This window comes from Megalobrama amblycephala, linkage group LG17, assembly GCF_018812025.1.
Source record: "Megalobrama amblycephala isolate DHTTF-2021 linkage group LG17, ASM1881202v1, whole genome shotgun sequence".
Taxonomy (NCBI): Eukaryota; Metazoa; Chordata; class Actinopteri; order Cypriniformes; family Xenocyprididae; genus Megalobrama; species Megalobrama amblycephala.
In genome coordinates this window covers 16,390,345-16,412,831 of record NC_063060.1, presented here as the reverse complement: position 1 = coordinate 16,412,831, position 22,487 = coordinate 16,390,345, and the positions used below count along the sequence as shown (strand labels likewise).

General features: G+C 38.1%; 1 protein-coding gene across 2 annotated transcripts in view; it reads right to left on the bottom strand.

The window, feature by feature from the left end:
* Window positions 1–22,487, bottom strand: part of tcf25 (transcription factor 25 (basic helix-loop-helix)) — a 112,302-nt gene that overhangs the window by 68,232 nt on the left and 21,583 nt on the right. For both annotated transcript variants that reach the window (XM_048164303.1, XM_048164302.1), the window contains exons 5-6: window positions 22,341–22,446; window positions 4,811–4,970 (exon numbers count right to left, since the gene is read on the bottom strand). In XM_048164303.1, coding sequence (XP_048020260.1) covers window positions 4,811–4,970; window positions 22,341–22,446 — 266 coding nt within the window. The remainder of the gene's footprint in view (window positions 1–4,810; window positions 4,971–22,340; window positions 22,447–22,487) is intronic.

The following is a 22,487-nucleotide window of genomic DNA, read 5'->3' as shown; positions in this document are numbered from 1 at the left end:
TGCAAATAAAGACCAATACAAATCTGTAATGGAACCATTAGAACCAATACAAAAACTGCAATGGAAACCATTAAATATTTGCAAATAAAGACCAATACAAATCTGTAATGGAAACCAATACAAACCAATAAATCCTAATGGAATGTGCCCAAAACACACTACGTAATGGAAACCATTTTGTAATGGTTTTAATGGTTAATGGCTGATGGTTTGTAATGGTTTTGTAGTGGAAACCATTAGGATTTCTGTAATGGTTTCTATTGTTTTTTTCAGCAGGGCTATTACAATACAGATAGAGATCCACTATTGTAATAATAAAAATGCAGAGGAAAAAAAACAAAACTGTTTTACAGTTTTGTAAGTGAACCGGGCCCACAGCTATGTTTTAAACTTATTAGCCGAGCACAAACGTGAATAGCTGATAATGCATTACACTTTGTAAACAAAAGTTGTGCTCCATCCTTGATCATTACTCCAAGTAATAAGACAGACAAGCTGCATTAATCAACAAATTTTAGACAATATTGGACCCACATATGAATAGCAGAACTACAGAAATGTGAGTTAGCTGGTTAGCAGAAGACATACAGACCAAGGTGTACGTTAAACAACATAACATACAAAACTACAAATTTTGAATGACCGCTAGAAAATATAAATATCAATTATTAATCATACTTACAGGTCGAGATTCAGAGGAGCAAGCTGATCCAAATAAACTGGGCATTGATCCATATTTTAAAACCAAGCGTTTTGTGAATCCTGTGTTAAACTTCCCGAGGTTTGAGAAGCAGTCATCAGTAAAATGACGGGAACACAACAAAAGATTGTACTGCTGTAGTATTGTTGAAAAAAAATTATTTTCCTGGTGTCTGTGCATGCAATAAGTGGGCGGGCAATATGCTAATGTTTCGTCTTGACGTCGCAACGAAACGGCTTGGGATTCGTTTTACAAACGTCTCATTTAATTGACTCTTACTTTTGAGAGACAATAACTTTAAATACGGTGCACTTTCAGATTTAAAACTTTGCAGGATGTTTTCACTCACTTAGAGCTATGTTACACACTACATGTAAGGTAATTTTGAAAAATCCATTATAGGGGCACTTCAAAACTTTAAAGCAGTAATGCCTTTTGGTGCGTGCTTTCATATATGCCACGTTTGTATGGAATTACTTTTGTGACAATAAAAATGAATGTAACTTTTCAAAAAAAATAATGAAAATGTACACTGAAACTGAATAAAATGTCTTTGAAACTTTTTTATTAATATTTTATCTGTATTTATCTGCTGCTACACTATGTTGAGATGATTTCTTATAGGAATAGCACAGACGAATTATATAATAAATCATTATCATCAATCATCGTCATTATCAAGATACTAGATACTCACTGTAAGTCAGTATTTTTTAAGATAAAAAAAACACAAGTACTTGCTCTTTCAGGTGGAGAGATATTTTAGAGCTCATTTAAAGCCCACAACATTATACAGCAGGGTACATGGGTAGTTGACAAATAGGCAGTAAAAAATGCTTTCTTTGTAAATCACCATTTTTTAAGAAAAAATACATATATTTATGTAGTGTGAAGTCTGATGTTTGAGAAAAGGGTATAAACGGGAGTTAAGGGGTCACTAACTTGATCAATTGTTTCAATTTTTTTTTTTTACATTTTTACTGAACTGTATGGTGTGACAAAAATAAATAAATTGTGTGTGTGTGCGTTTGTAGCACTGAGACAACTGTACTTTTAAATCCATAAGTAACTAATGTGCTAGTTTTCATGCAAAATAAATATGTAACATAATTAGGTCCTTTAGTTATTATTAATACAATAATGCAACACATGTAGGCTACGTTTCTCAACACTGAGAATGAATAAATAAACGCCTGTTTCTCTAGACTCACGCTTGTCAGTCAGCCACAAACCACAGCACTTTCATAATCACTATGCCATATAGCGATTTCAATTTTATTTAGATTTATTGTTCAGCATTAATTGAGCATTTTATACCCGTTTACCTTAAGGAGTTAGAAGTAACCGTGACTACTGTACTGTCCTCGCTTGAGAAATTAGTCAGACGCCGGGAATAGTAAGGAGATAAAGTGGGCGAGATTTTGTGTTGCTGTTGATCCTCAGTCTGTTTTTAAAGGGTTAGTTCACCCAAAAATGAAAATTATGTCATTCATTAATCACCCTCATGGCGTTCCACACCCGTAAGACATTCATTCATCTTCGGAACACAAATTAAGATATTTTTGATAAAATCCGATGGCTCAGCGAGCCATGCATTGCCAGCAAGTTCATTTCCTTTTTCAATGCCCAGAAAGCTACTAAAGACATATTTAAAGACCCCCTGTGGTGATCAAGTTTTTAATGTTGTTTACATGTCTATGTAGTGTTTTTAATATGCTTTAAGACAAACCATGTGCAAAGTCAGCACCATTGCCGAGTATTTTATGTTGGAAACTGCAGTAAACCAAAGACAGTCTAAAACCCGCGGTTTAAAATCGTGGGTGTTTGTGACGTCACAGACTACCTTGTAACCAATCACAACAATGTGTCGGCAGGCTTTAGCATATCATTAACTATGACTGCTCTGAAGCAGGAAAGTCTCAAGAGAAGCCAGGTTATCCTGGTATATTTTCTGTTGATATGAAAAATTGTGTAGATTTAGCAATATAGGGAGTCTATATTGTGATGTTATGATGAACTATATGCCTTTCTCCACTGACGTTCTGAGTTGTTCAAAGCGTTTGTAAGGATACCGATTGTTAGAAGGCAGCTGTCTGACTCTGTCTGAGATGAAGAACGGGGGCGGTGTGTGTAACATTAGCAACACATTATTTGCTGTTTGATAACATAGTCAAGCAAAAGGCTAATCATATTAATTCATATTAATTAATTAAAGAACCATTGCAAGGGCTGTGCCAAGTGTGTGAGCGCATAGGGGCTCGCGCCAAAGTGACAGCTGACTTGAAGTAAAGCCAATAAAGTTCATGTTTTTGTCCTTCTAAATATTTTAGCTAAAACAATATTGCTCTGAGCGTGTGCATGTGACTGTGATTTGTGTGCATAGTCAGTTAGTGTGTCCTCGCATGCCAAGTTCTGAGAGAGCTATTAATTTGTGTTCTGATGATGAACAAAGGTCTTACAGGTGTGGAACAACATGAGGGTAAGTAATTAATGACTTACCTATAAGTCATTAATTACTTACCCTCATGTTGTTCCACACCTGTAAGACCTTTGTTCATCAAGTGCCTTGACACGACCACAGCGCAGCCCTGTATCAGCAGAGATCGAGTCGACTAGATCATCCATTGTGAAGACATCATCGACACGACAGCCAGTGCCACAGTTTCCTCAAAATTATAATCACGATTATTAATCATGTTTACTCTATCAAAAGAGTAATGTAACTATGGCTATTTTGCAAGTTCTTTACCAACCTACACTTCACCCAAAAGGCCTGTAGGTGGCACAAAGACTTAAATTTAACCAACTATGATAACTTCGTTAGATGGTAAATCAATACAAAACATGGTTTTGGTGAGCGCTTTGTAATATGTATTCACATTAGATTTTAAAGCAACACAATTCGTTTGCAATAAGACAAACCAGATTCAAATTGCCCGGCAAATTCGTAAAGCAAAGAAAAATCATTTCTAGCTGATCAACATTATGAAAACTGGTAAAACCTTTAGGAACTTCAAAAGATAAAACAGCGAAATTCCTAATATTACTTCCAATATTTCCAAATTATGTTCATTTTCATAGAGCGGGCCAATATCGTGACGATTATTTAAAATCAATCGAGAGAAGCAGATATTGTTATCCTGATAAAATACGATTAATCGTGCAGCCCTAATTTAATTTAATTTGACTTGACATTTGATATTCAACAGTATCCTTGACATTTATTCAACAGTGCTTTTGATCTGCCTGCATTGACACTATTCTTTAAAAGGAAAAATTATATACCAATTATCAATGTAAAGCTGCTTTGACACAATCTGCATTGTAAAAAGCGCTATATAAATGAAGGTGACTTGACTTGACTTGACTATAAGATGCGCTCCAGTTCACGTGCAAGTGATCGTGCTGGCGCCTCCATGTCATGATTATATTGTCTGCTATATTTGCTTCTTATTTATTAAATCCAGGCAATTGGTTGATGAAACATTGATTAAAATTAAGATACAATTTTTACAAAATGACATTCACTTTAAAGAAAGGCTGTCTACAAAACAAAACTTAATGAAGTTGTCAAAATCATGTCTGACCCACTCCATGTCACCCGATATATTGCGCATCTTATGACGCATCTTACTCATGCTGTTCACTTTTCATAATAAAATAGATGAATTTAAAACATAACATAGGACTATTTAAACATAAATATAAAACTATGTTTTCTTTAATTGCTACCAACACGTATAGTACAACACAGAGACATTTCATGTCGTGAGCAAGAGCGGATCATGAGTCACGAGTCGGATCAAGAATAATTTATTCTTAATAACTTATATTTAATATTAGGGTCATTCAAGATATTTGACTTTTTTTTTTAAGTAATGCAATAGTTACTTTCCCTGGTAATTAGTTACTTTTATAATAATGTAACTCAGTTACTATTTGTGAAAAGAAACTAGTAACTATAACTAATTACTTTTTTAAAGTAACGTGCCCAACACTGAGAATCAGTGATATAAACCCGCAAGGCATATATTTATTTAACTAAATGTCATGACCCCTTTAAGTTCAAATAAATGTGGGAAATGTGTTATAAAGTAATCAGAAACTCACCACCAGGAAACATGATTAGAGCGTTTTGCAGGAGCACATTGGATTTCTCCTTTAGTTGTTGGTTCTCCACAGGTGAAATGTCTTCTTGTTGGCTCAGGTGATAGTAGGAAAGAGCCACGGAAAAGGAAAAGTTTGGCAGCTGGGACAGATTTCGATGGACCTGAATCAGCAGAAGTAATGAGAAAGTCAATGTGAAAAAGTACCATAGTGTGAAGAGTGTTTTAGGCACTGAAGACAACTAGTCAACAAAAAGGAATTTTTGTGGTGTGACAAAGATGCTGAGAAGATATTTCAGTAACTGGTCAGAGATTGCTCATAGATCTAAACCTACAAATAAGTACAGTGGATATAAAAAGTCTACACACCCTTGTTAAAATGCAGCTTTTTGAGATGTAAAAATGAATCCAAGATAATTAACTTAAGACTTAAAATAGCCTGTTTGCACAAGCGTACACACCCATAACTAATACTTGGCAGTCATTTTTTTTAATATGAGTCTATCAATTTGGCACATCTTGATTTGTCCATTTTCCCCCAAACTTTTCATTACAAACGAGGTCCAGATTGAACATATTGTGGAGGGAGATCCAGTATACAGTCCTCCTCAAGTCATTCCGTGTTTTATATATATATATATATATATATCAGTGGCGATTTCTTTAAGACTGCAAGGGAAGCTCGGCTTCCCTTATAATGTCACAAAATTAATGGTCAAATATGTACTATTGTATTAACATTTTATTGACTAAAAATGCGTTAGAAAACGTTCATCTCAAAGACGAGTTTGTTCAGAATCAGTTACATATAGCAGGTCGGCTGACTCGATTTCCTTCTCATACATTCCTGCAGCGTCACAGTGCATTTCCCTATTGAAGCCCAGCGTCCATTGACTTCAATGGGGCTGCTTTGAACGGTTTATTTCAGTGCTTCGAAACTAGACGGTCATTGGATAAACGCTGCGATTATGTCCCGCCCACGGACGCTCAGCATCTCTGGGGGTGAATGGGGAGTGGGCTGGCACGGACTCCGAGCTTCTGCGTGATGACTGCTGCAACCTATTTCTTTGATATTTGCTTGGCGAAATTGCTTGATTTTCATCATACATTTCACACAATTATACACCACATTCCTTGTTTCAGTTTTACAGAGTTTAATATTTTTTTTTTAGATCGTTCATTCATTCATTCCTTCATTCATTCATTCATTCATATAACGTTAGTAGGCTAGGCTAGCGTCGTGGGTGAAACTGTGCACGATGGCAGACGGTGCTAATATTGTCGACCTGATTTTGGCGAAGCCATTTGAAAGTGTTCCTTACGAGGAAAAACTTAGAATTAAACAGCAGGGCAGATCAACACCTAAGATTGATTTAGTGCAAAAGATAGGGAAAAATAACAGGTCTTTTCAGCTCTCCTGGTATGACAAAGTTAGCTGGCTGACTGGAAGTGCTGTGACAAATAAAATGTACTGCTGGCCATGCCTCTTGATGAAACCATCTCACGGATGTGTTGTTTGGTCAAAGGTGGGGTTTGGAGATCTGTCTAACTTTGACAGGGCATATAAAAGACATGAAAAGAGCAATGAACATGTGAGTGCATGTGCAAGATTAAGTTGCATGGGCAGGATCAGGGTTGAGCATGCAATAAATGAAGGTGCTCGCATTCAAGTGGCTAAACATAATGAAATAGTCAAACAAAACAGGGCCTTCCTAAACCGCCTTATTGATGTGACATCCTTGCTTGGCCGGCAGGAGCTGTCATTTAGGGGACACATGATGAGAGTAGTGAATCATCCAACAAGGGGAATTACAGGGAGTTCACAGAAACATTAGCTAAATATGACTCTGTCCTGTCCACACAATTCGAGTCCTCAACTGTGTTTTCTGGTATGTCCCATACTATTCAAAATGATATGATCTCTGCTCTCGTTTCTGATCAGATCAGAGATGAAATTCAGGATGCTCCCTTTTTTGGATGGCAGGTGGATGAAACAACTGATATATCCTGCCGTGCCCAACTCTCTGTCATTGTTCGCTATGTGGATAGTGCAGGTAAAATTCAGGAGCGCTTTATTGGATTTTTTGATGTTTCGGGGGGGGGGCGAGATGCCCAGTCCGTTTTTGAAATATTAAATGAGAATATGCAGGGCTACAATTTTAAGGACAAGCTTGTGGCACAGACCTATGATGGGGCTGCTGTCATGGCTTCAGATCTCAATGGTCTGCAGGCCAAAGTGAAAGCAATAGCCCCCAGTGCAATGTTTGTGCATTGCTATGCACACCGACTGAATCTGGTGCTGTCACAGGGGGCTAAATGCTTGCCTGAGTGCAGAATTTTTTTTGCATCACTCTCTGGATTTGCCACATTTTTTTCAAAATCCACAAAGAGGACATCTTTTCTGGAGTCTGCAGGCTGTTCAAGGTTGCCCAGAAACGCTCCTACTCGATGGAATTTCACATCACGGATAGTGAGCACTGTGGCAAACAATTATGATGGCCTCCTGCAGACATTTGAGAACATCATTGCAGATACAACAATGGATGATGATACACTGGATTGTGCCAAAGGCTTTGTGAGGAAACTGGAGGATTTTGAGTTTGTGTTCATGTTGTACACATATGAACAAATCTTCTCTGAGACTGATGTGGTCTTTGATATTGTCCAGCAGAGGGCGATGGATGTTCTTTACTGCAAGAACAGAATTGAATCTCTTCTTGCATTTGTCAAAGAGAAGAGGTCAGAGGGGGCTTTCCAAGCCATTTATGCCAAAACAGCAGATCTCACATCAGACCCACGAGATGAGCCCATGAGAAAGCGCCGTCTGACCCAATTGCAGGATCCCCAAGTGCGATACAGAAATCTGTACATGGCCATCCTTGATAACATCTTGGAGCAGATTCCTCGACGTTTTTCAAATTTGGAAAGCATGCTCTTCTTAGAATTAGTCAATCCAGGGAAATTTGATGACATGAGACAGGTATTTCCAGAGGAGGCCTTCCAAAGTGTCCTGAAAAGTTATGGCCATCACTTTGATTCAGGAAGACTGAGGTCAGAACTTCAAGTCCTGTATTCAGATCAGGACTTGCAGGGTAACAGGGGAAAGCTGCGTGATTACTTGGTGTTCCTTAAAGACATGGAGTTGGTGCAATGCCTCAATGCCTTTTATGATGTAGGCCGAAAATGAGCTTCCCCTCTCTGACAGACCAGTAGCCACCACTGACATATATATATATATACACACACACACACACACATATATATAGGCTCTGACTGGGTCATTCCAAAACATTCTTCTTCTTCTTCTGAAGCCATTCCTTTGTGACTTAGATTTGTGTTTTTTTATTATACTGACAGATAAGTTTATTATAGTATATATAAGTTTATTATTACAGTATAATTTATTATTATACTGGTGTGAATAAGTGTTTGCCCCCTTCCTATTTTTTTATTTTTTTTGCATGTTTGTCACACTTTAATGTTTCAGATCATCAAACAAATTTAAATATTAATCAAAGATAACACAAGTAAACAACATGCATGTGGCGAGCAGGGTGGGCGAGAGCCGTGAGGGAATGGTGCGAGGCCGGTGGCGCAAGAGATTATGAGCTTAACCTGCGAGGCGCACCGGCCTGAGTCTCTCACGGAGGAGCTCCGGAAGCATAAAAGGAGGAGCGATGACAGTCAAGGACAAGAGAGGACCAGGCCTGGATATTATTTGATGTTTGGTTATGTTCGTGTGGCCGGCAGATGTCTGTGAGGGTCTGCCGGCATTACTTTTGTTTTGTTCTTTGTTTATTTTATATTAAAGTTATTTTTGAACGTTCGCCGGTTCCCGCCTCCTCCTTCCCATATTTAAGAACTGTGTTACAATACAGTTTTTAAATGAAGGTCTTTATTATGAAGGGAAAACAAAATCCATACCCACATGGCCCTGTGCCACACCCAGGCCTGATTACTGCCACACCTGTTCACAATCAAGAAATCACTTAACCTGTTAGCCAGCACCCCCGCTTTTGGAAAATCCCCAAAAATGACATACCCAAACTAAAACAGATACAGTTCATGAACCCTTTGCACTAAAAGCATAAGTAAGGTCTCATTTGAAAGCAGACACTTTGCAGTTTATGGTAAACTCATAATTAATTATTGTCACAATGAAGAAAATAGTTAAAAATAGCTTTGAAATTTTGAAAAGTTATTAGAAATTTATTTTTATGAAATATATTTATGAAAATAAAAGTGAAGTTGGCCTTGTGGCAATCTAGAAATGCACTGCAGCTAAAGCCACATGTCTGATCATGTTATATTTCAAATCTGAAGATGATAGGTTTAAAACTCTGAGTTTTATTACATGGTTTTCAAGACCATGTCATGAGACTTTATTTAGAAAGGACTCTAAAATGTTAACTGATGTTTATTGTCATCTATTCAAGTGTATTTTCTATGCTTTGTCGTGCAAACTGCCCCATTCAGTTTCAGTCTCCCCTGAACACATTTACACCTCTACAGCCTGTTTATGGCTCTTATTCTTTTCTTTTGTCTCTATTATAATTACTGATGTTCTATTCAAGATGATTTAATCCCTCATTTAATTCACCAAACTTCTCACTTCACCTTCTTTCAAACTGTATCTAATGCCCTTCTTGGAAAAAAAGAGAAAAAAAACGTGAGCTTTACGATTAAAAATTATTTATTTGCATTAGCTCAGAACAGGTGCATCCCTGGGCTTGTTAGCATGTTAGCTTAGCACACCAACAAAACACGACAATTTATAAGATTAAAGCAACGTTTTTTTCTCCAAACTTACTAGTCGATTGTTTTAAACAACCTTCTTTGATGTGATGTGGATCAAAAATCAGACAGAAAATATATCATTTTAGGCTATTCTGCACAATGAGAAAAGCTATTTCGATTAGCATTGCATTATAAATATAATCTACTATTATGAATACCTGACATGGCGTGAAGAACACAGATAAACCACATATCGTCACAATCGTGTATTTACTACTTTCAAAAGTGACGTTCTGTATGTTTATATCAATGATTATAGCGATGTCTGGTAGCCTCTGTTAGTTCCATAGACAGTAAAAGAAATGGACACAGCGACCCCATTGGAACTCAATTGAGAGAAGTGAAGCCCATTTTTAGCGATTTTTAGCACTTCCGTTTCTGACGCGCAGACTCAAACTAAGCTTGATGACGTCCGCAACCTGTCTGACAGATGTAAATCTTCTAGTAGCTGTGCGTGAAAACTGCCATCGTTAATCTTGCAGAGACGGCGAGCTTGAGCGGGGAGTTCTTTGGCGTGAGTGAGCAGGAGTAAGTATTCTGATTAATTATTTTGTATAGTATTTTAAAATGTAACGCCAGTACGCCATATTAAGATAATCACCCCGATTGCCTGCGAGCATCTCCTCCTGTCTCTACGGTAATTTCTCTACTGTGCGACAGAGAGTCGAGTGGTTATGACGCAATCGTTAGCCTATTTTTACAAAAACTGTTTCTACGGGGCCATAATGTAACATAGAAGGTAATGGAGCCCTTTATACATTGTCGTGTATCTTTAGAAATAAATAATGGACAAATGGAGTCTTTAAACGCCTCAGATGTAAAGTTATTCACTGTCAAAGTGACGCCAAAATGAATAGGAGTCAATGGGGATGCTAACGCAAGTGAAGTTCTGCTACAAGATGGCGGCACCCGGCCGACTTCAACTTCCGGTCGACTTCCTTGGGCACTGGTTAGTTCCATGTATGTCACATGATTGCCTCTTGTTCATGATGTGTTATTTGTGGACTATAGTGTGCACAGAGCGCCCTCCGGCTGCTGGTATGTTGAACACACAGTAGTCAGTGTATACAGCGCTCATATGACGACAGCAGCGTGTTTTGGGCAAACATTTAATAAAAATTACTCCTCTGTAGAGAAAATTGACATAAACGTATGACAGTCCATCAATATTTCTCCAAACGTGCAGGGATGTTATTTTGTGGAGCTTTTTCATTATGATCGTACAGAGTTTTTTTTCTCAATGGCTGAAGCTGACGCTCATATTTCAATGAAAAGGTAACGACTCCGTTTCTCATATTCATAACTCCCGCCGCATATTAACAAATAACGGTTACTATACGATGTTGAGAGTAAAATAAAGATTAAAAATTGAAGCTCGAGTCTTAGATCTTTTTAATGATGTATAGTTTGTCAAGGTAATTACATTAAATCTAACAGTAAATTTGAGCTAATTTAAACAAAGAAGCTTCGGTGCGTCAGAGACTGGGCAAAAATGGCCTGCATGGCATAGTTCCAAGATGAAAACCGCTGCTGAGCAAAAAGAACATAAAGGCTCATCTCAGTTTTGCCAGAAAACATCTTGATGATCCCCAAGACTTTTGGGAAAATACTCTGTGGACTGACGAGACAAAAGTTGAACTTTTTGGAAGGTGTGTGTCCCATTACGTCTGGCATAAAAGTAACACAGCATTTCAGAAAAAGAACATCATACCAACAGTAAAATATGGTGGTGGTAGTGTGATGGTCTGGGGCTGTTTTGCTGCTTCAGGACCTGGAAGACTTGCTGTGATAAATGGAACTAAAATCCTGAAGGACAATGTCCAGTGATCTGTTCGTGACCTCAAGCTGAAGTGAACTTGGGTTCTGCAGCAGGACAATGATCCAAAATACACCAGCAATTTCACCTCTGAATGGCTTAAGAAAAACAAAATAAAGACTTTGGAGTGGCCTAGTCAATGTCCTGACCTCAATCCTACTGAGATACTGTGGCATGACCTTAAAAAGGCGGTTAATGCTCGAAAACCCTCCAATGTGGCTGAATTACAACAATTCTGCAAAGATGAGTGGGCCAAAATTCCTCCACAGCGCTGTAACAGACTCATTGCAACTTATCGCAAACGCTTGATTGCAGTTGTTGCTGCTAAGGGTGGCCCAACCAGTTGTTAGGTTTAGGGGGCAAGCACTTTTTCACACAGGGCCATGTGGGTTTGGATTTTGTTTTCCCTTCAAAATAAAAACCTTCATTTAACAACTGCATGTTGTGTTTACTTGTGTTATCTTTTATTTGTTTGATGATCTGAAACATTAAAGTGTGACAAACATGCAAAAATTAAAAAAAAAAAAAAAAAAAAAAAAAAAAAATCAGGAAGGGGGCAAACAGTTTTTCACACCACTGTACATCTGCAATAAGCTGTCTATTAGAAACCTGAACATAAAATAGAATATATTCAGGATTTTTACCCCATTTATATTTCCACATACTTTTAATCCATAAAATGAACAATTTTCTTATAGAGTTATAAATATGCAAAATATATATGCACTAATATACAGACTGTATTATACTGGTATATATTGTATTATATTATTATTGTATATTATTAATGAATATTGTAAAGGCCTCTTGCTCTTACCCCTGTGGCCATGAAGGCTTTTGAAAGACTTCTGTCTCACCTGAAAAACAATCTCTGATGGAACCACTGCATTTATATCCCCCACACAAGGTGGCACAGTGGTTCACTGGGTAGCACTGTTGCCTCACAACAAGAATATCTCTGTTTGAGTCCTGGCTGAACCAGGAGGTGAGTATCTATATCTTATTTTGTTATATTAGTGACATCCAATGTATGTGTAATTTGTAAATTACAGATTTATACAAAGGGATAAGTGTGTATAAATAATTACATGGCATGTCAAAAATGTATTATACATACATTTTTGTATGGGCTAGATATTAGGGGTGTAATGGTTCAAATGACTCATGGTTTTTATCATGTTTTAGGCTCACAGTTTTGGTATGGTTTGGTAAGTGCCATGGTCAGGAGAAAAAGGACTACCGTCAAATAAAAATAAAGAAAATAAAAACAAATAATCAAACTACAATATATACAATTTAGAGTATTGTTCCGTATATAAGACAACCCTGCTTACAAGAAAAATATCTTAATTTGTGTTCTGAAGATGAACAAAGGTCTTACAGGTGTGGAACGACATGATGGTGAGTAATTAATAACAGAAATTTAATTTTGGGGTGAACTAACCCTTTAAATTTAGTATATTTACATATTAAAACAACAAGTTGTATATCATTTCTACTATTTTTAATAAAATAATAATGTACAAGGAAAATTAGCTTGTATCTGCAAATTCTATTAATCAGTGTTAAAATAAAAAGAAGAAACCGCATTTTCCATATTTCATTTGTGGTTTAAAAAAAAAGTAAAAGGAATGGACGCCAAAGTACACAGACCGTAAAATGTACCAACGATAACATTTAAAAATAAACACTTTTTGGTATACCATAAAAATAACCTGTAGCCTATTTGAATTATATAACAATTAAGCTATCCATCTCATAGTGAAAACCATGTAGCCCACCAAAATTTCATTAACAGTAGAATGCAAAAACACAAGGTTGGATATCCCTGTCAGAGTTTGAATTTTTGTATTGACAACATCTGATTAGACCTGTTTTTTTATACTTCAAGATCCATAAAAGATTAATTGATCCCCCAGGTCGACCAATTGTGGCACAGACTAATTCCCTTTTATCTCCTTTATCTCAGTTTGTTGACTTTTTTTATTAAACCATGTGTTCATTCGTTACCATCTTACATTAGGGATTGTACTGATTTCATTAATAAGATTTCTGAGTTACATGATTTACCTGATATGTTTTTAATATTAACTTTAGATATAACAAGTCTATATACTAACATTTTACATGAGAGAGGGCTTAATGCCCTGAGACATTATCTCTTGGCACACGGCGATGCTACACCACCTTCAGAGTTTTTGATTGAGATGGCTTCATATGTTCTGAAATATAGTTATTTTAGTTTTGACAAAGATTTTTTTCTTCAGATTAGTGGTACGGCAATGGCTTAGATTTTTGCCCCTAATCATGCCACTTTATTTATGGGTTTTTTTTTTTTTTTTTTGAGATTTATTATGCAGTTAATCAAAGCAATGCAAGCATCTCTTCCAGAGGAATAGCTCAAATGCATTCACCAAATTATTTCATAATTCCAGACTGTAAGATCTCTTTTAAAACACGACATGCTGTTCCTAATTAGGACATTTTAATTTTGCAATGCTTATTCCCCATGGCTGTGCGTTCATATCCAGACTTTTAGATCTGTCAAAAATCGTTACAAATCTACATGATCTAATAATGCTAGATGAAGGCTGTCTTTCTGAATTACATTTATGGACCCGTTTACTCAATGAATGGAACAGAATCTCTTTCTTTTACAATAACACTTTTGAAACCTCCAGCTCCAGCTTTTTCGCAGAAGCTGCTCCATCCATAGGTTTCGGAAGGATGTTTGGGATCAAGTGGTTCACGCATAAATGGCCTTTCGAAATCCTTAATCTTGCATCTGATCAAAAATCTACTGCGCTATTCGAAATCTACCTCATTGTAATCTCATGCTTACTTTGGGGAAATGAAGGGTCTAGAAAAAAGATCACAGTTCTGTGCGATAACCAAGTTTCTGTAGAAATAATTAACAAAGGTCGTTCAGCTATTCCTTTCATCAATCGTTTAATCAGACGCCTCATCTGGATTAATATTACAAAGAAATTCATTCTTAAAGCCACTTTTATTCCAGGTCTTTACAATAATAAAGCTGACGCTCTTTCCCGTTTTAAATTTCAGGAATTTTGCTCCCCCTTCCCAGACACCCTTCCTTTCAAGTGCTCCATGCGCTTCTTTTCGCCTAACAATTTTAGACTAAACAGTCTCACCTAATATCTAGCAGAAACAAAAGACCTTGGTCGTATTTTTCTATGTTTTGTGCTGCCTTCACATTTTCCAATAAACTTAAAAGTGCTAGCTGCCTTCATGGTCTACTGTGTTAATTCCCGCAAATTACAACCCCCTTCCATCAAAGCTACTTTGGCAGGCATACTTTGGCAGGCATTCAGTTTTGTTGCATGGACCTCAGTGCACCAAACCTCTTCAAGCATCCTGCTATTCGTCTGCTATTAAACGGTATCGTGAAGACTTCCCCAACAACCAAAGACAAACGGTTACCTATTACTCTACCTCTTGTGCACAAAATGCTTCACTGGCTCAGAAAGGGTGTTTTTGATCTTTATACTCTCCTAGACGCAGTTCTCCTCAAAGCTTTTTATGGGTTTTTAAGGTGCTAGGAATTTATGTGCAAATTCTAATCATTTAATCCTGTTAATGATCTTACTAAGGCCAACATTACCTTGTCCAAAAAACAGTTCTCTTTACATTTAAAGCACCAAAAAACTGACAAATTCAACAAAGGGTCACACATACACTGTTAAAAAAAACAATGAAACACATCAGATCTCAATGGGGGAAAATATCATGCTGGATATCTATACTGATATGGACTGGGTAATGTGTTAGGAACGAGAGGATGCCACATCGTTTGATGGAAATGAAAAATATCAAGCTACAGAGGGCTAAATTCAAAAGACACCCCGAAAATCAAAAATGATGCAGCAGGCTAGTCCATTTTGCTAAAATTTCATTGCAGCAACTCAAAATGGTACTCAGTAATTTGTATGGCCCCCACGTGCTTGTATGCATGCCTGACAACATCGGGGCATGCTCCTAATGAGGCGACGGATGGTGTCCTGGGGTATTTCCTCCCAGATCTAAACCACAACATCACTGAGCTCCTGGACAGTCTGAGGTGCAACCTGGCGGCGTTGGATGGACCGAAACAATGTCCCAGAGGTGTTCTATTGGATTTAGCTCAGGTGAGCGTGGGGACCATTCAATGGCATCAATTCCTTCATCCTCCAGGAACTGCCTGCATACTCTCGCCATATGAGGCCATGCATTGTCATGCACCAGGAGGAACCCAGGACCCACTGCACCAGCGTAGGGTCTGACAATGGGTCCAAGGATTTTATCCTGCTACCTAATGACAGTCAGGGTGCCATTGTCTAGCCCGTAGAGGTCTGTGTGTTTCTCCATGGATATGCCTCCCCAGACCATCACTGTCCCACCACCAAACCGGTCATGCTGAACGATGTTATAGGTGGCATAACATTCTCCACGGCTTCTCTAGACCCTTTCACGACTGTCGCATGTGCTCAGGGTGAACCTGCTCTCATCTGTGAAAAACACAGGGTACCAGTGGCGGACCTGCCAATTCTGGTGTTCAATGGCAAATGGCAATCGAGCTCCACAGTGCCGGGCAGTGAGCACAGGGCCCACTAGAGGACGTTGGGTCCTTAGATCACCCTCATGAAATCTGTTTTATATACACTGCTCAAAAAAATTAAAGGAACGCTTTTTAATCAGAGAATAGCATCAAGTCAGTTAATCGCCTGAGATTCTGGTCAGTTAAGTAGCAGAGGGGGTTGTTAATCAGTTTCAGTTGCTTTGGTGTTAATGAAATAAACAACAGGTGAACTAGATGGGCAAAAATGAGATGACCCCAAAACAGGAATGGTTTTACAGGTGGAGGCCACTGACATTTGTTTCCCTACTCATCTTTTCTGACTGTTTTTCACTAGTTTTGCATTTGGCTAGGGTCAGTGTAACTACTGGTAGCATGAGGCGATACCTGGACCCTACAGAAGTTGCACAGGCAATCCATCTCACATCAATATGTGCCATTGCCAGAAGGTTTGCTGTGTCTCCTAGCACAGTCTCAAGAGCATGGAGGAGATTCCAGGAGACAAGCAGTTACTTTAGGAGAGCTGGATAGGGCCATAGAAGGTCCTTAACCCATCAGCAGGACCGGTATCAGCTCATTTGTGCAAGGAGGAACAGGATGAGCACTGCCAGAACACTACAAAATGACCTCCAGCAGGCCAGTGGTGTGAATGTCTCTGACCAAACAATCAGAAACAGACTTCATGAGGGTGGCCTGAGGGCCCGACATCCTCTAGTGGGCCCTGTGCTCACTGCCCGGCACCGTGGAGCTCAATTGGCATTTGCCATTAAACACCAGAATTGGCAGGTCCTCCACTGGCACCCTGTGCTTTTCAGATGAGAGCAGGTTCACCCTGAGCACGTGACAGATGTGAAAGGTCCTGGAGAAGCCGTGGAGAATGTTATGCTGCCTGTAACATCATTCAGCATGACCGGTTTGGTGGTGGGTCAGTGATGATCTGGGGAGGCATATCCATGGTGGGATGCACAGACCTCTACAGGCTAGACAATGGCACCCTGACTGCCATTAGGTATCGGGATGAACTCCTCGGACCCATTGTCGGACCCTACGCTGGTGCAGTGGGTCCTGGGTTCCTCCTGGTGCACGACAATGCCCGGCCTTATGTGGTGAGAGTATGCAGGCAGTTCCTGGAGGATGCAGGAATTGATACCATTGAATGGCCCCCACGCTCACCTGACCTAAATCCAATAGAACACCTCTGGGACATTATGTTTCAGTCCATCCAATGCTGCCAGGTTGCACCTCAGACTGTCCTGGAGCTCAGTGATGCCCTGGTCCAGATCTGGGAGGAAATACCCCAGGACACCATCCGTCGTCTCATTAGGAGCATGTCCCGACGTTGTCAGGCATACATACAAGCATGTGGGGGCCATACAAACTACTGAGTACCATTTTGAGTTGCTGCAATGAAATTTCAGCAAAATGGACTAGCCTGCTGCATCATTTTTTCATTTTGATTTTCGGGGTGTCTTTGAATTCAGTCCTCTGTAGGTTGATACTTTTCATTTCCATCAAACGATGTGGCATCCTTTTGTTCCTAGCACGTTACCCAGTCCATATCAGTATAGATATCCAGCATGATATTTTTCCCCATTGAGATCTGATGTGTTTTCAAAGTGTTCCTTTAATTTTTTTGAGCAGTGTATATACACACACATATACATATACATATATATATATATATATATATATATATATATATATATATATATATATATATATATATATATATATATATATATATATATGTGTGTGTGTGTGTGTGTGTGTCTACACAGTGTCTAAACTTTTTCTTCGCCTCTGATGAAGAATCACCGCATTTACATTTCTTTGCCATTTTTCCTTTTGATTTTGCCGTTACGTTGACAAGCACATTGCGCGATCGATGGAGTGAGCAAAATTGAAATAATTTTATATAAAATATTTTTTTTACTGTATTATATTGTCATTGTAAGGATTTTAAAAAAACTTTTAAAAATATTTTTGATATAGTGGAATATTTTATGCATTTTTTTTTTTTTTTTTTACTTCAACACGTATCCACTCCCGCCCCCCACGTGAACTCTGGTTGGGAATCACTGGTTTAACTGACTTGATGCTATTCTCTGATTAAAAAGTGTTCCTTTAATTTTTTGAGCAGTGTATTATTATCCAGAATTAATTCTGTGTTTTGCCCTTTTTCTTCCATGTCACGATATCTGCAATCCCAGAGAAACGCCACTACTCAAGACCCGCTGTTCCTTACAGCAGACGGCAAACCGATGACCAGCGTCTGGTTCTCCTCCAAATTGAAACGGCTATGTCATCTATGTGGATTAAACAGCAAAGTCTACACTCCTCACTCTTTCAGAATCGGTGCAGCAACGACAGCCGTTCCAAGAGTACCATCTGCTACCCTTAAGAAAATGAGGCGCTGGAATTCGTCAGCATGCAAATGTTATATAAGACCTAATTCCAATGACATTATGGAAGGACAAAAGAAAATGAGTATATAAAATAAAAATCAGGCGGGGCGGGGTATTTAGGCTTTTTAAAGGATTAGTTCACTTCTGAATGAAAATTTCCTGATAATTTACTCACCCCCATGTCATCCAAGATGTTCATGTCTTTCTTTTTTCAGTCGAAAAGAAATTAAGGTTTTTGAGGAAAACATTCCAGGATTCTTCTCCATATAGTGGACTTCAGTGGGATTCACTGGGTTGAAGGTCCAAATTTCAGTTTCAGTGCAGCTTCAAAAGGCTCTACACAATACCAGATGAGGAATAAGGGTCTTGTCTAGCGAAACGATCGGTCATTAAAAAAAAAACAAAAAGAAACTTTTTAACCACAAATGCTTGTCTCGCACTGCTCTGCGAAGCACCACTCATTATGTTGAAAGGTCACACATAAAGTAGGCGGAAGTACCGTGGTAGAGCGAAAACTATATCTAATTTTTTTCTTCATCTAATATTGTTGTTTTACCTTTTCTTGTAAAGGGTGTTTGGCTTAATCTTTGCGTGTTTGCTTTGTAGAAACTGGATCGGTATTTCCACCTACGTCATGCATGACCTTTGTAACATGATTACGTCATGCGTGCGGGTCGCAGAGCTAGTGCAAGATGAGCATTTGTGGTTAAAAAGTATATACATTTTTTTTTTTTTTGGAAAATGATCAATTGTTTCGCTGGATAAGACCCTTATTCCTCGCCTGGTATCACGTAGAGCCCTTTAAAGCTGCACTACAATTTGGACCTTCAACCCATTGAACCCCAGTGAAGTCCACTATAAAGGAGAAGAATCCTGGAATGTTCTCCTCAAAAACCTTAATTTCTTTTCGACTGAAGAAAGACATGAACATCTTGGATGATATGGGGGTGAGTAAATTATCTGGAAACTTTCTTTCAGCATAGCACACACTGTATTAGATAAAAAAAAAAAAAGTCACATTGTATAGGCACGTTATTTATGCATCAAGTTCCTGCTCAATAACCATATTATCTAGGCCAACAGGAAAGATGCACATTTATAGGTAAGCTAATTAGCGTTAAGATACTCTGCAAAGCATACACACCATACACACGCTTACAGCGCTTCCCACACTTAATGCTTAATGCATAACTCACACTGTAGGTACCTATGCAAGAAATTTGGGAGTTATTTTTGACCCAGCACTTAAGTTTGACAAATAAATAAATTCAGTTGTCAAATCAGCATTTTTCCAGCTCAGGATGATTGCCAAAATTAAATCTTTTCTTTCATTCAGGGACTTAGAAACAGTTATCCACGCATTCATTTCATCAAGACTGGATTACTGCAACTCACTATATTTGGGGGTCACTCAATCGTGTTTGTCTCACCTGCAGCTGGTTCAAAATGCTGCGGCCAGATTTTTAACAGGGACAAGGAAGAGGGAACATATTTCGCCTGCGTTGGCTAGTTTGCACTGGCTCCCCATTGAGTATAAAATCCAGTTCAAGGTATTATTGTTTGTCTATAAGTCCCTGAATGGCTTGGCTACCTTTCAGATCTTTTGTCCTACCATCAGACCAATAGGCCTTAAAGGTCATCAAACACACTGTTGCTGTCAGTACCCAAAACGCGCTTAAAGCTTAAGGGGGATCGTGCATTTTCGGTGGCTGCACCCCAGTTGTGGAATAACTTGCCTTTTAGCTTGAGATCAGCCACTTCTGTACCGTTTTTTTAAATCTCTAATTAAGACACATCTTTTTAAAAAAGGCTTATGGACTCGAGTAACTACTGTATTCAGTGTGTTTTTAGTGTTGTATACTCTTTGTGATTGTTTTATTTTTTGATAATAGTATAGTTTTATTTCTCTGTGCAGCACTTTGGTCGACTCTGTCGTTATTAAATGTGCTATATAAATACATTAAACTGAAACTGAAACCTATGGCTGGACCCTGGGCATCTTTTTTTGATCAGCAGAGTCAGTAGACTGTGGATATCTTTTAGTGTGTGCTGTGCACTTGTTAAAATAAAGATAACTATTTGAACTGTCGCCAAACAGACTTCTTTGTCATTGAGATTCAATTTTGTCACAGGACTATTTCTGTCACCTGGTAGAAAAACTAAAATTTGTTTTTTTTTACGCATTTTGCTTTTGGATTTATTATTAATTTCTATTATAACAAATTTTAGCAATTTTATTATACTCAAGTATGAAGTATAGGGCACGTGAAAAAGTGAAATCTGAGTGAAATCGTGAAATCTCCTGTTACAATTAATGCATCTAACTACACACTGCACAATGAATCTGCAATGTACACTGTGTATATGCTTTGTTATAAAAAGAGGATTTGCAAGTGTGTAGAACTCAGTCAGTAAACTTTGCTTAACGAAAACTCATTAAGTGTTTTGAGTGGATTTGACATTAACACTCTGGAGTCTGAGGTATCACCAGCGATACCACCTCGGTTTTTTTCTTACTAGTGTGAAAGACTCAAAATACTCAGTCAATTTTGCACATACAATTAAGAGTTATACTCCATTTTAATCTGTGGAATATCTTCTTTTACTTGTGTACACTCAGAGTAAAAACAAAATGTTGTGCTTTTTGTAAAATAAAGAAAACTAACATGATGCATGATCTCTTGTCTCCCTCTGAACGAAGTCAAATCTGATAGTTCTCAGAAAATGAACTGTAACAGTGAATACTAATCACAAAAAAATTAGACTTATGTCTAAGAAATGTTGAATTGTCAGGTTTTAAATCATGTAAGTCAAATCAAAAACAAAAATTCTCTGTTTATGTAATCTGTATGAAAAGAGACATGTCAGACGCCCGTGATTCAGCTCATTATCCACTAATGCGGTCATGCCCAAGGAGTGAGCACTATTCAGACGCAAATTCTGAGGCAATACATGTATACATCATTTCAATCATGTATTTATTATCTTCAAAAGTGTTTATCTGTATGTTAAAGCGATCTCCGAAAGCCTGTTAGTTCCTGGAATGTCACATGATATGCCTCTGAACATTCCTATGAACAGCCTACCTGACTGAAAGAGCTCATTAATATGCAGGTCATTACAGGTCCTTATGCGGATCTTTTGTCTTCTCTGGTGTGAATTTAAGCATTATTCATGATGATTCATGCCTTCACGCATACTGTGTTTCTTGACAAAAAGTGTCTTAGAAAATTTAAACCTCTCTATTGTTTTATATGAACGAGTAGGCAGGATAATTTTACATCATTTTGAAGCAAAAACTCTAGTCTACAACCTCCAATACCCAGAAGTCTTGTGAACACAGATTTAGTATATTTTTTTGGCCTTATTTCAGTGACTTAAGTTTTTTGTTTTTTCAATAACCACGCATAAACGTTATTCCTTCAAAAACACAAACATGTACATACATGTTCCTCACATATTATTGTAGCCTAGTTTGTGCTGAATACAGTGTAATGACACTTTTGTCATTAATATGTTTATGAACAACTGAAAAAAGCACAAATGTCAGGGCATGTCAAAACTTCTCCAGGGCCCCAAAAATCCTCAGACCTCAGAGGGTTAAACAACTGACTGGCCATTGCTTTCAACAGTCATTCCTGTTACTGGCTACAAAATTCAATGCTGCAAACCTGTGTTAAACAGAAATCATTTGCCTTTGTAATTAGAAAAAAAGAGCACACACACAAAAAAACAGTCGTCTTTGAGCAAGTATAGAATTAAGTAACCTATTAAGTTACTACTGGTACTGCAAAAAGAACAGCACCCCCAACCAATTTTTAAAAACTCATCAGATCTACACAATTCACACAAATGACCTATTCTGCATTCAAAAAAGGTGAATTTTGCAGAAATTGACAAGTCTGAATCCCTGACTTGACTTGAGTAAGGTTGAGTTCTTTACCTCCCATTCTTCATAGAGACGGATGAGGGTGGTGTACTCGCGACAGCGCAGGCACAGGAAGTCAAAGAGCAGCAGCATGCAGAGAGGGTCATTATCTGGATCTAGACTGGAAGCATAATTAACAGAACTTAAAATAATAATAAATAA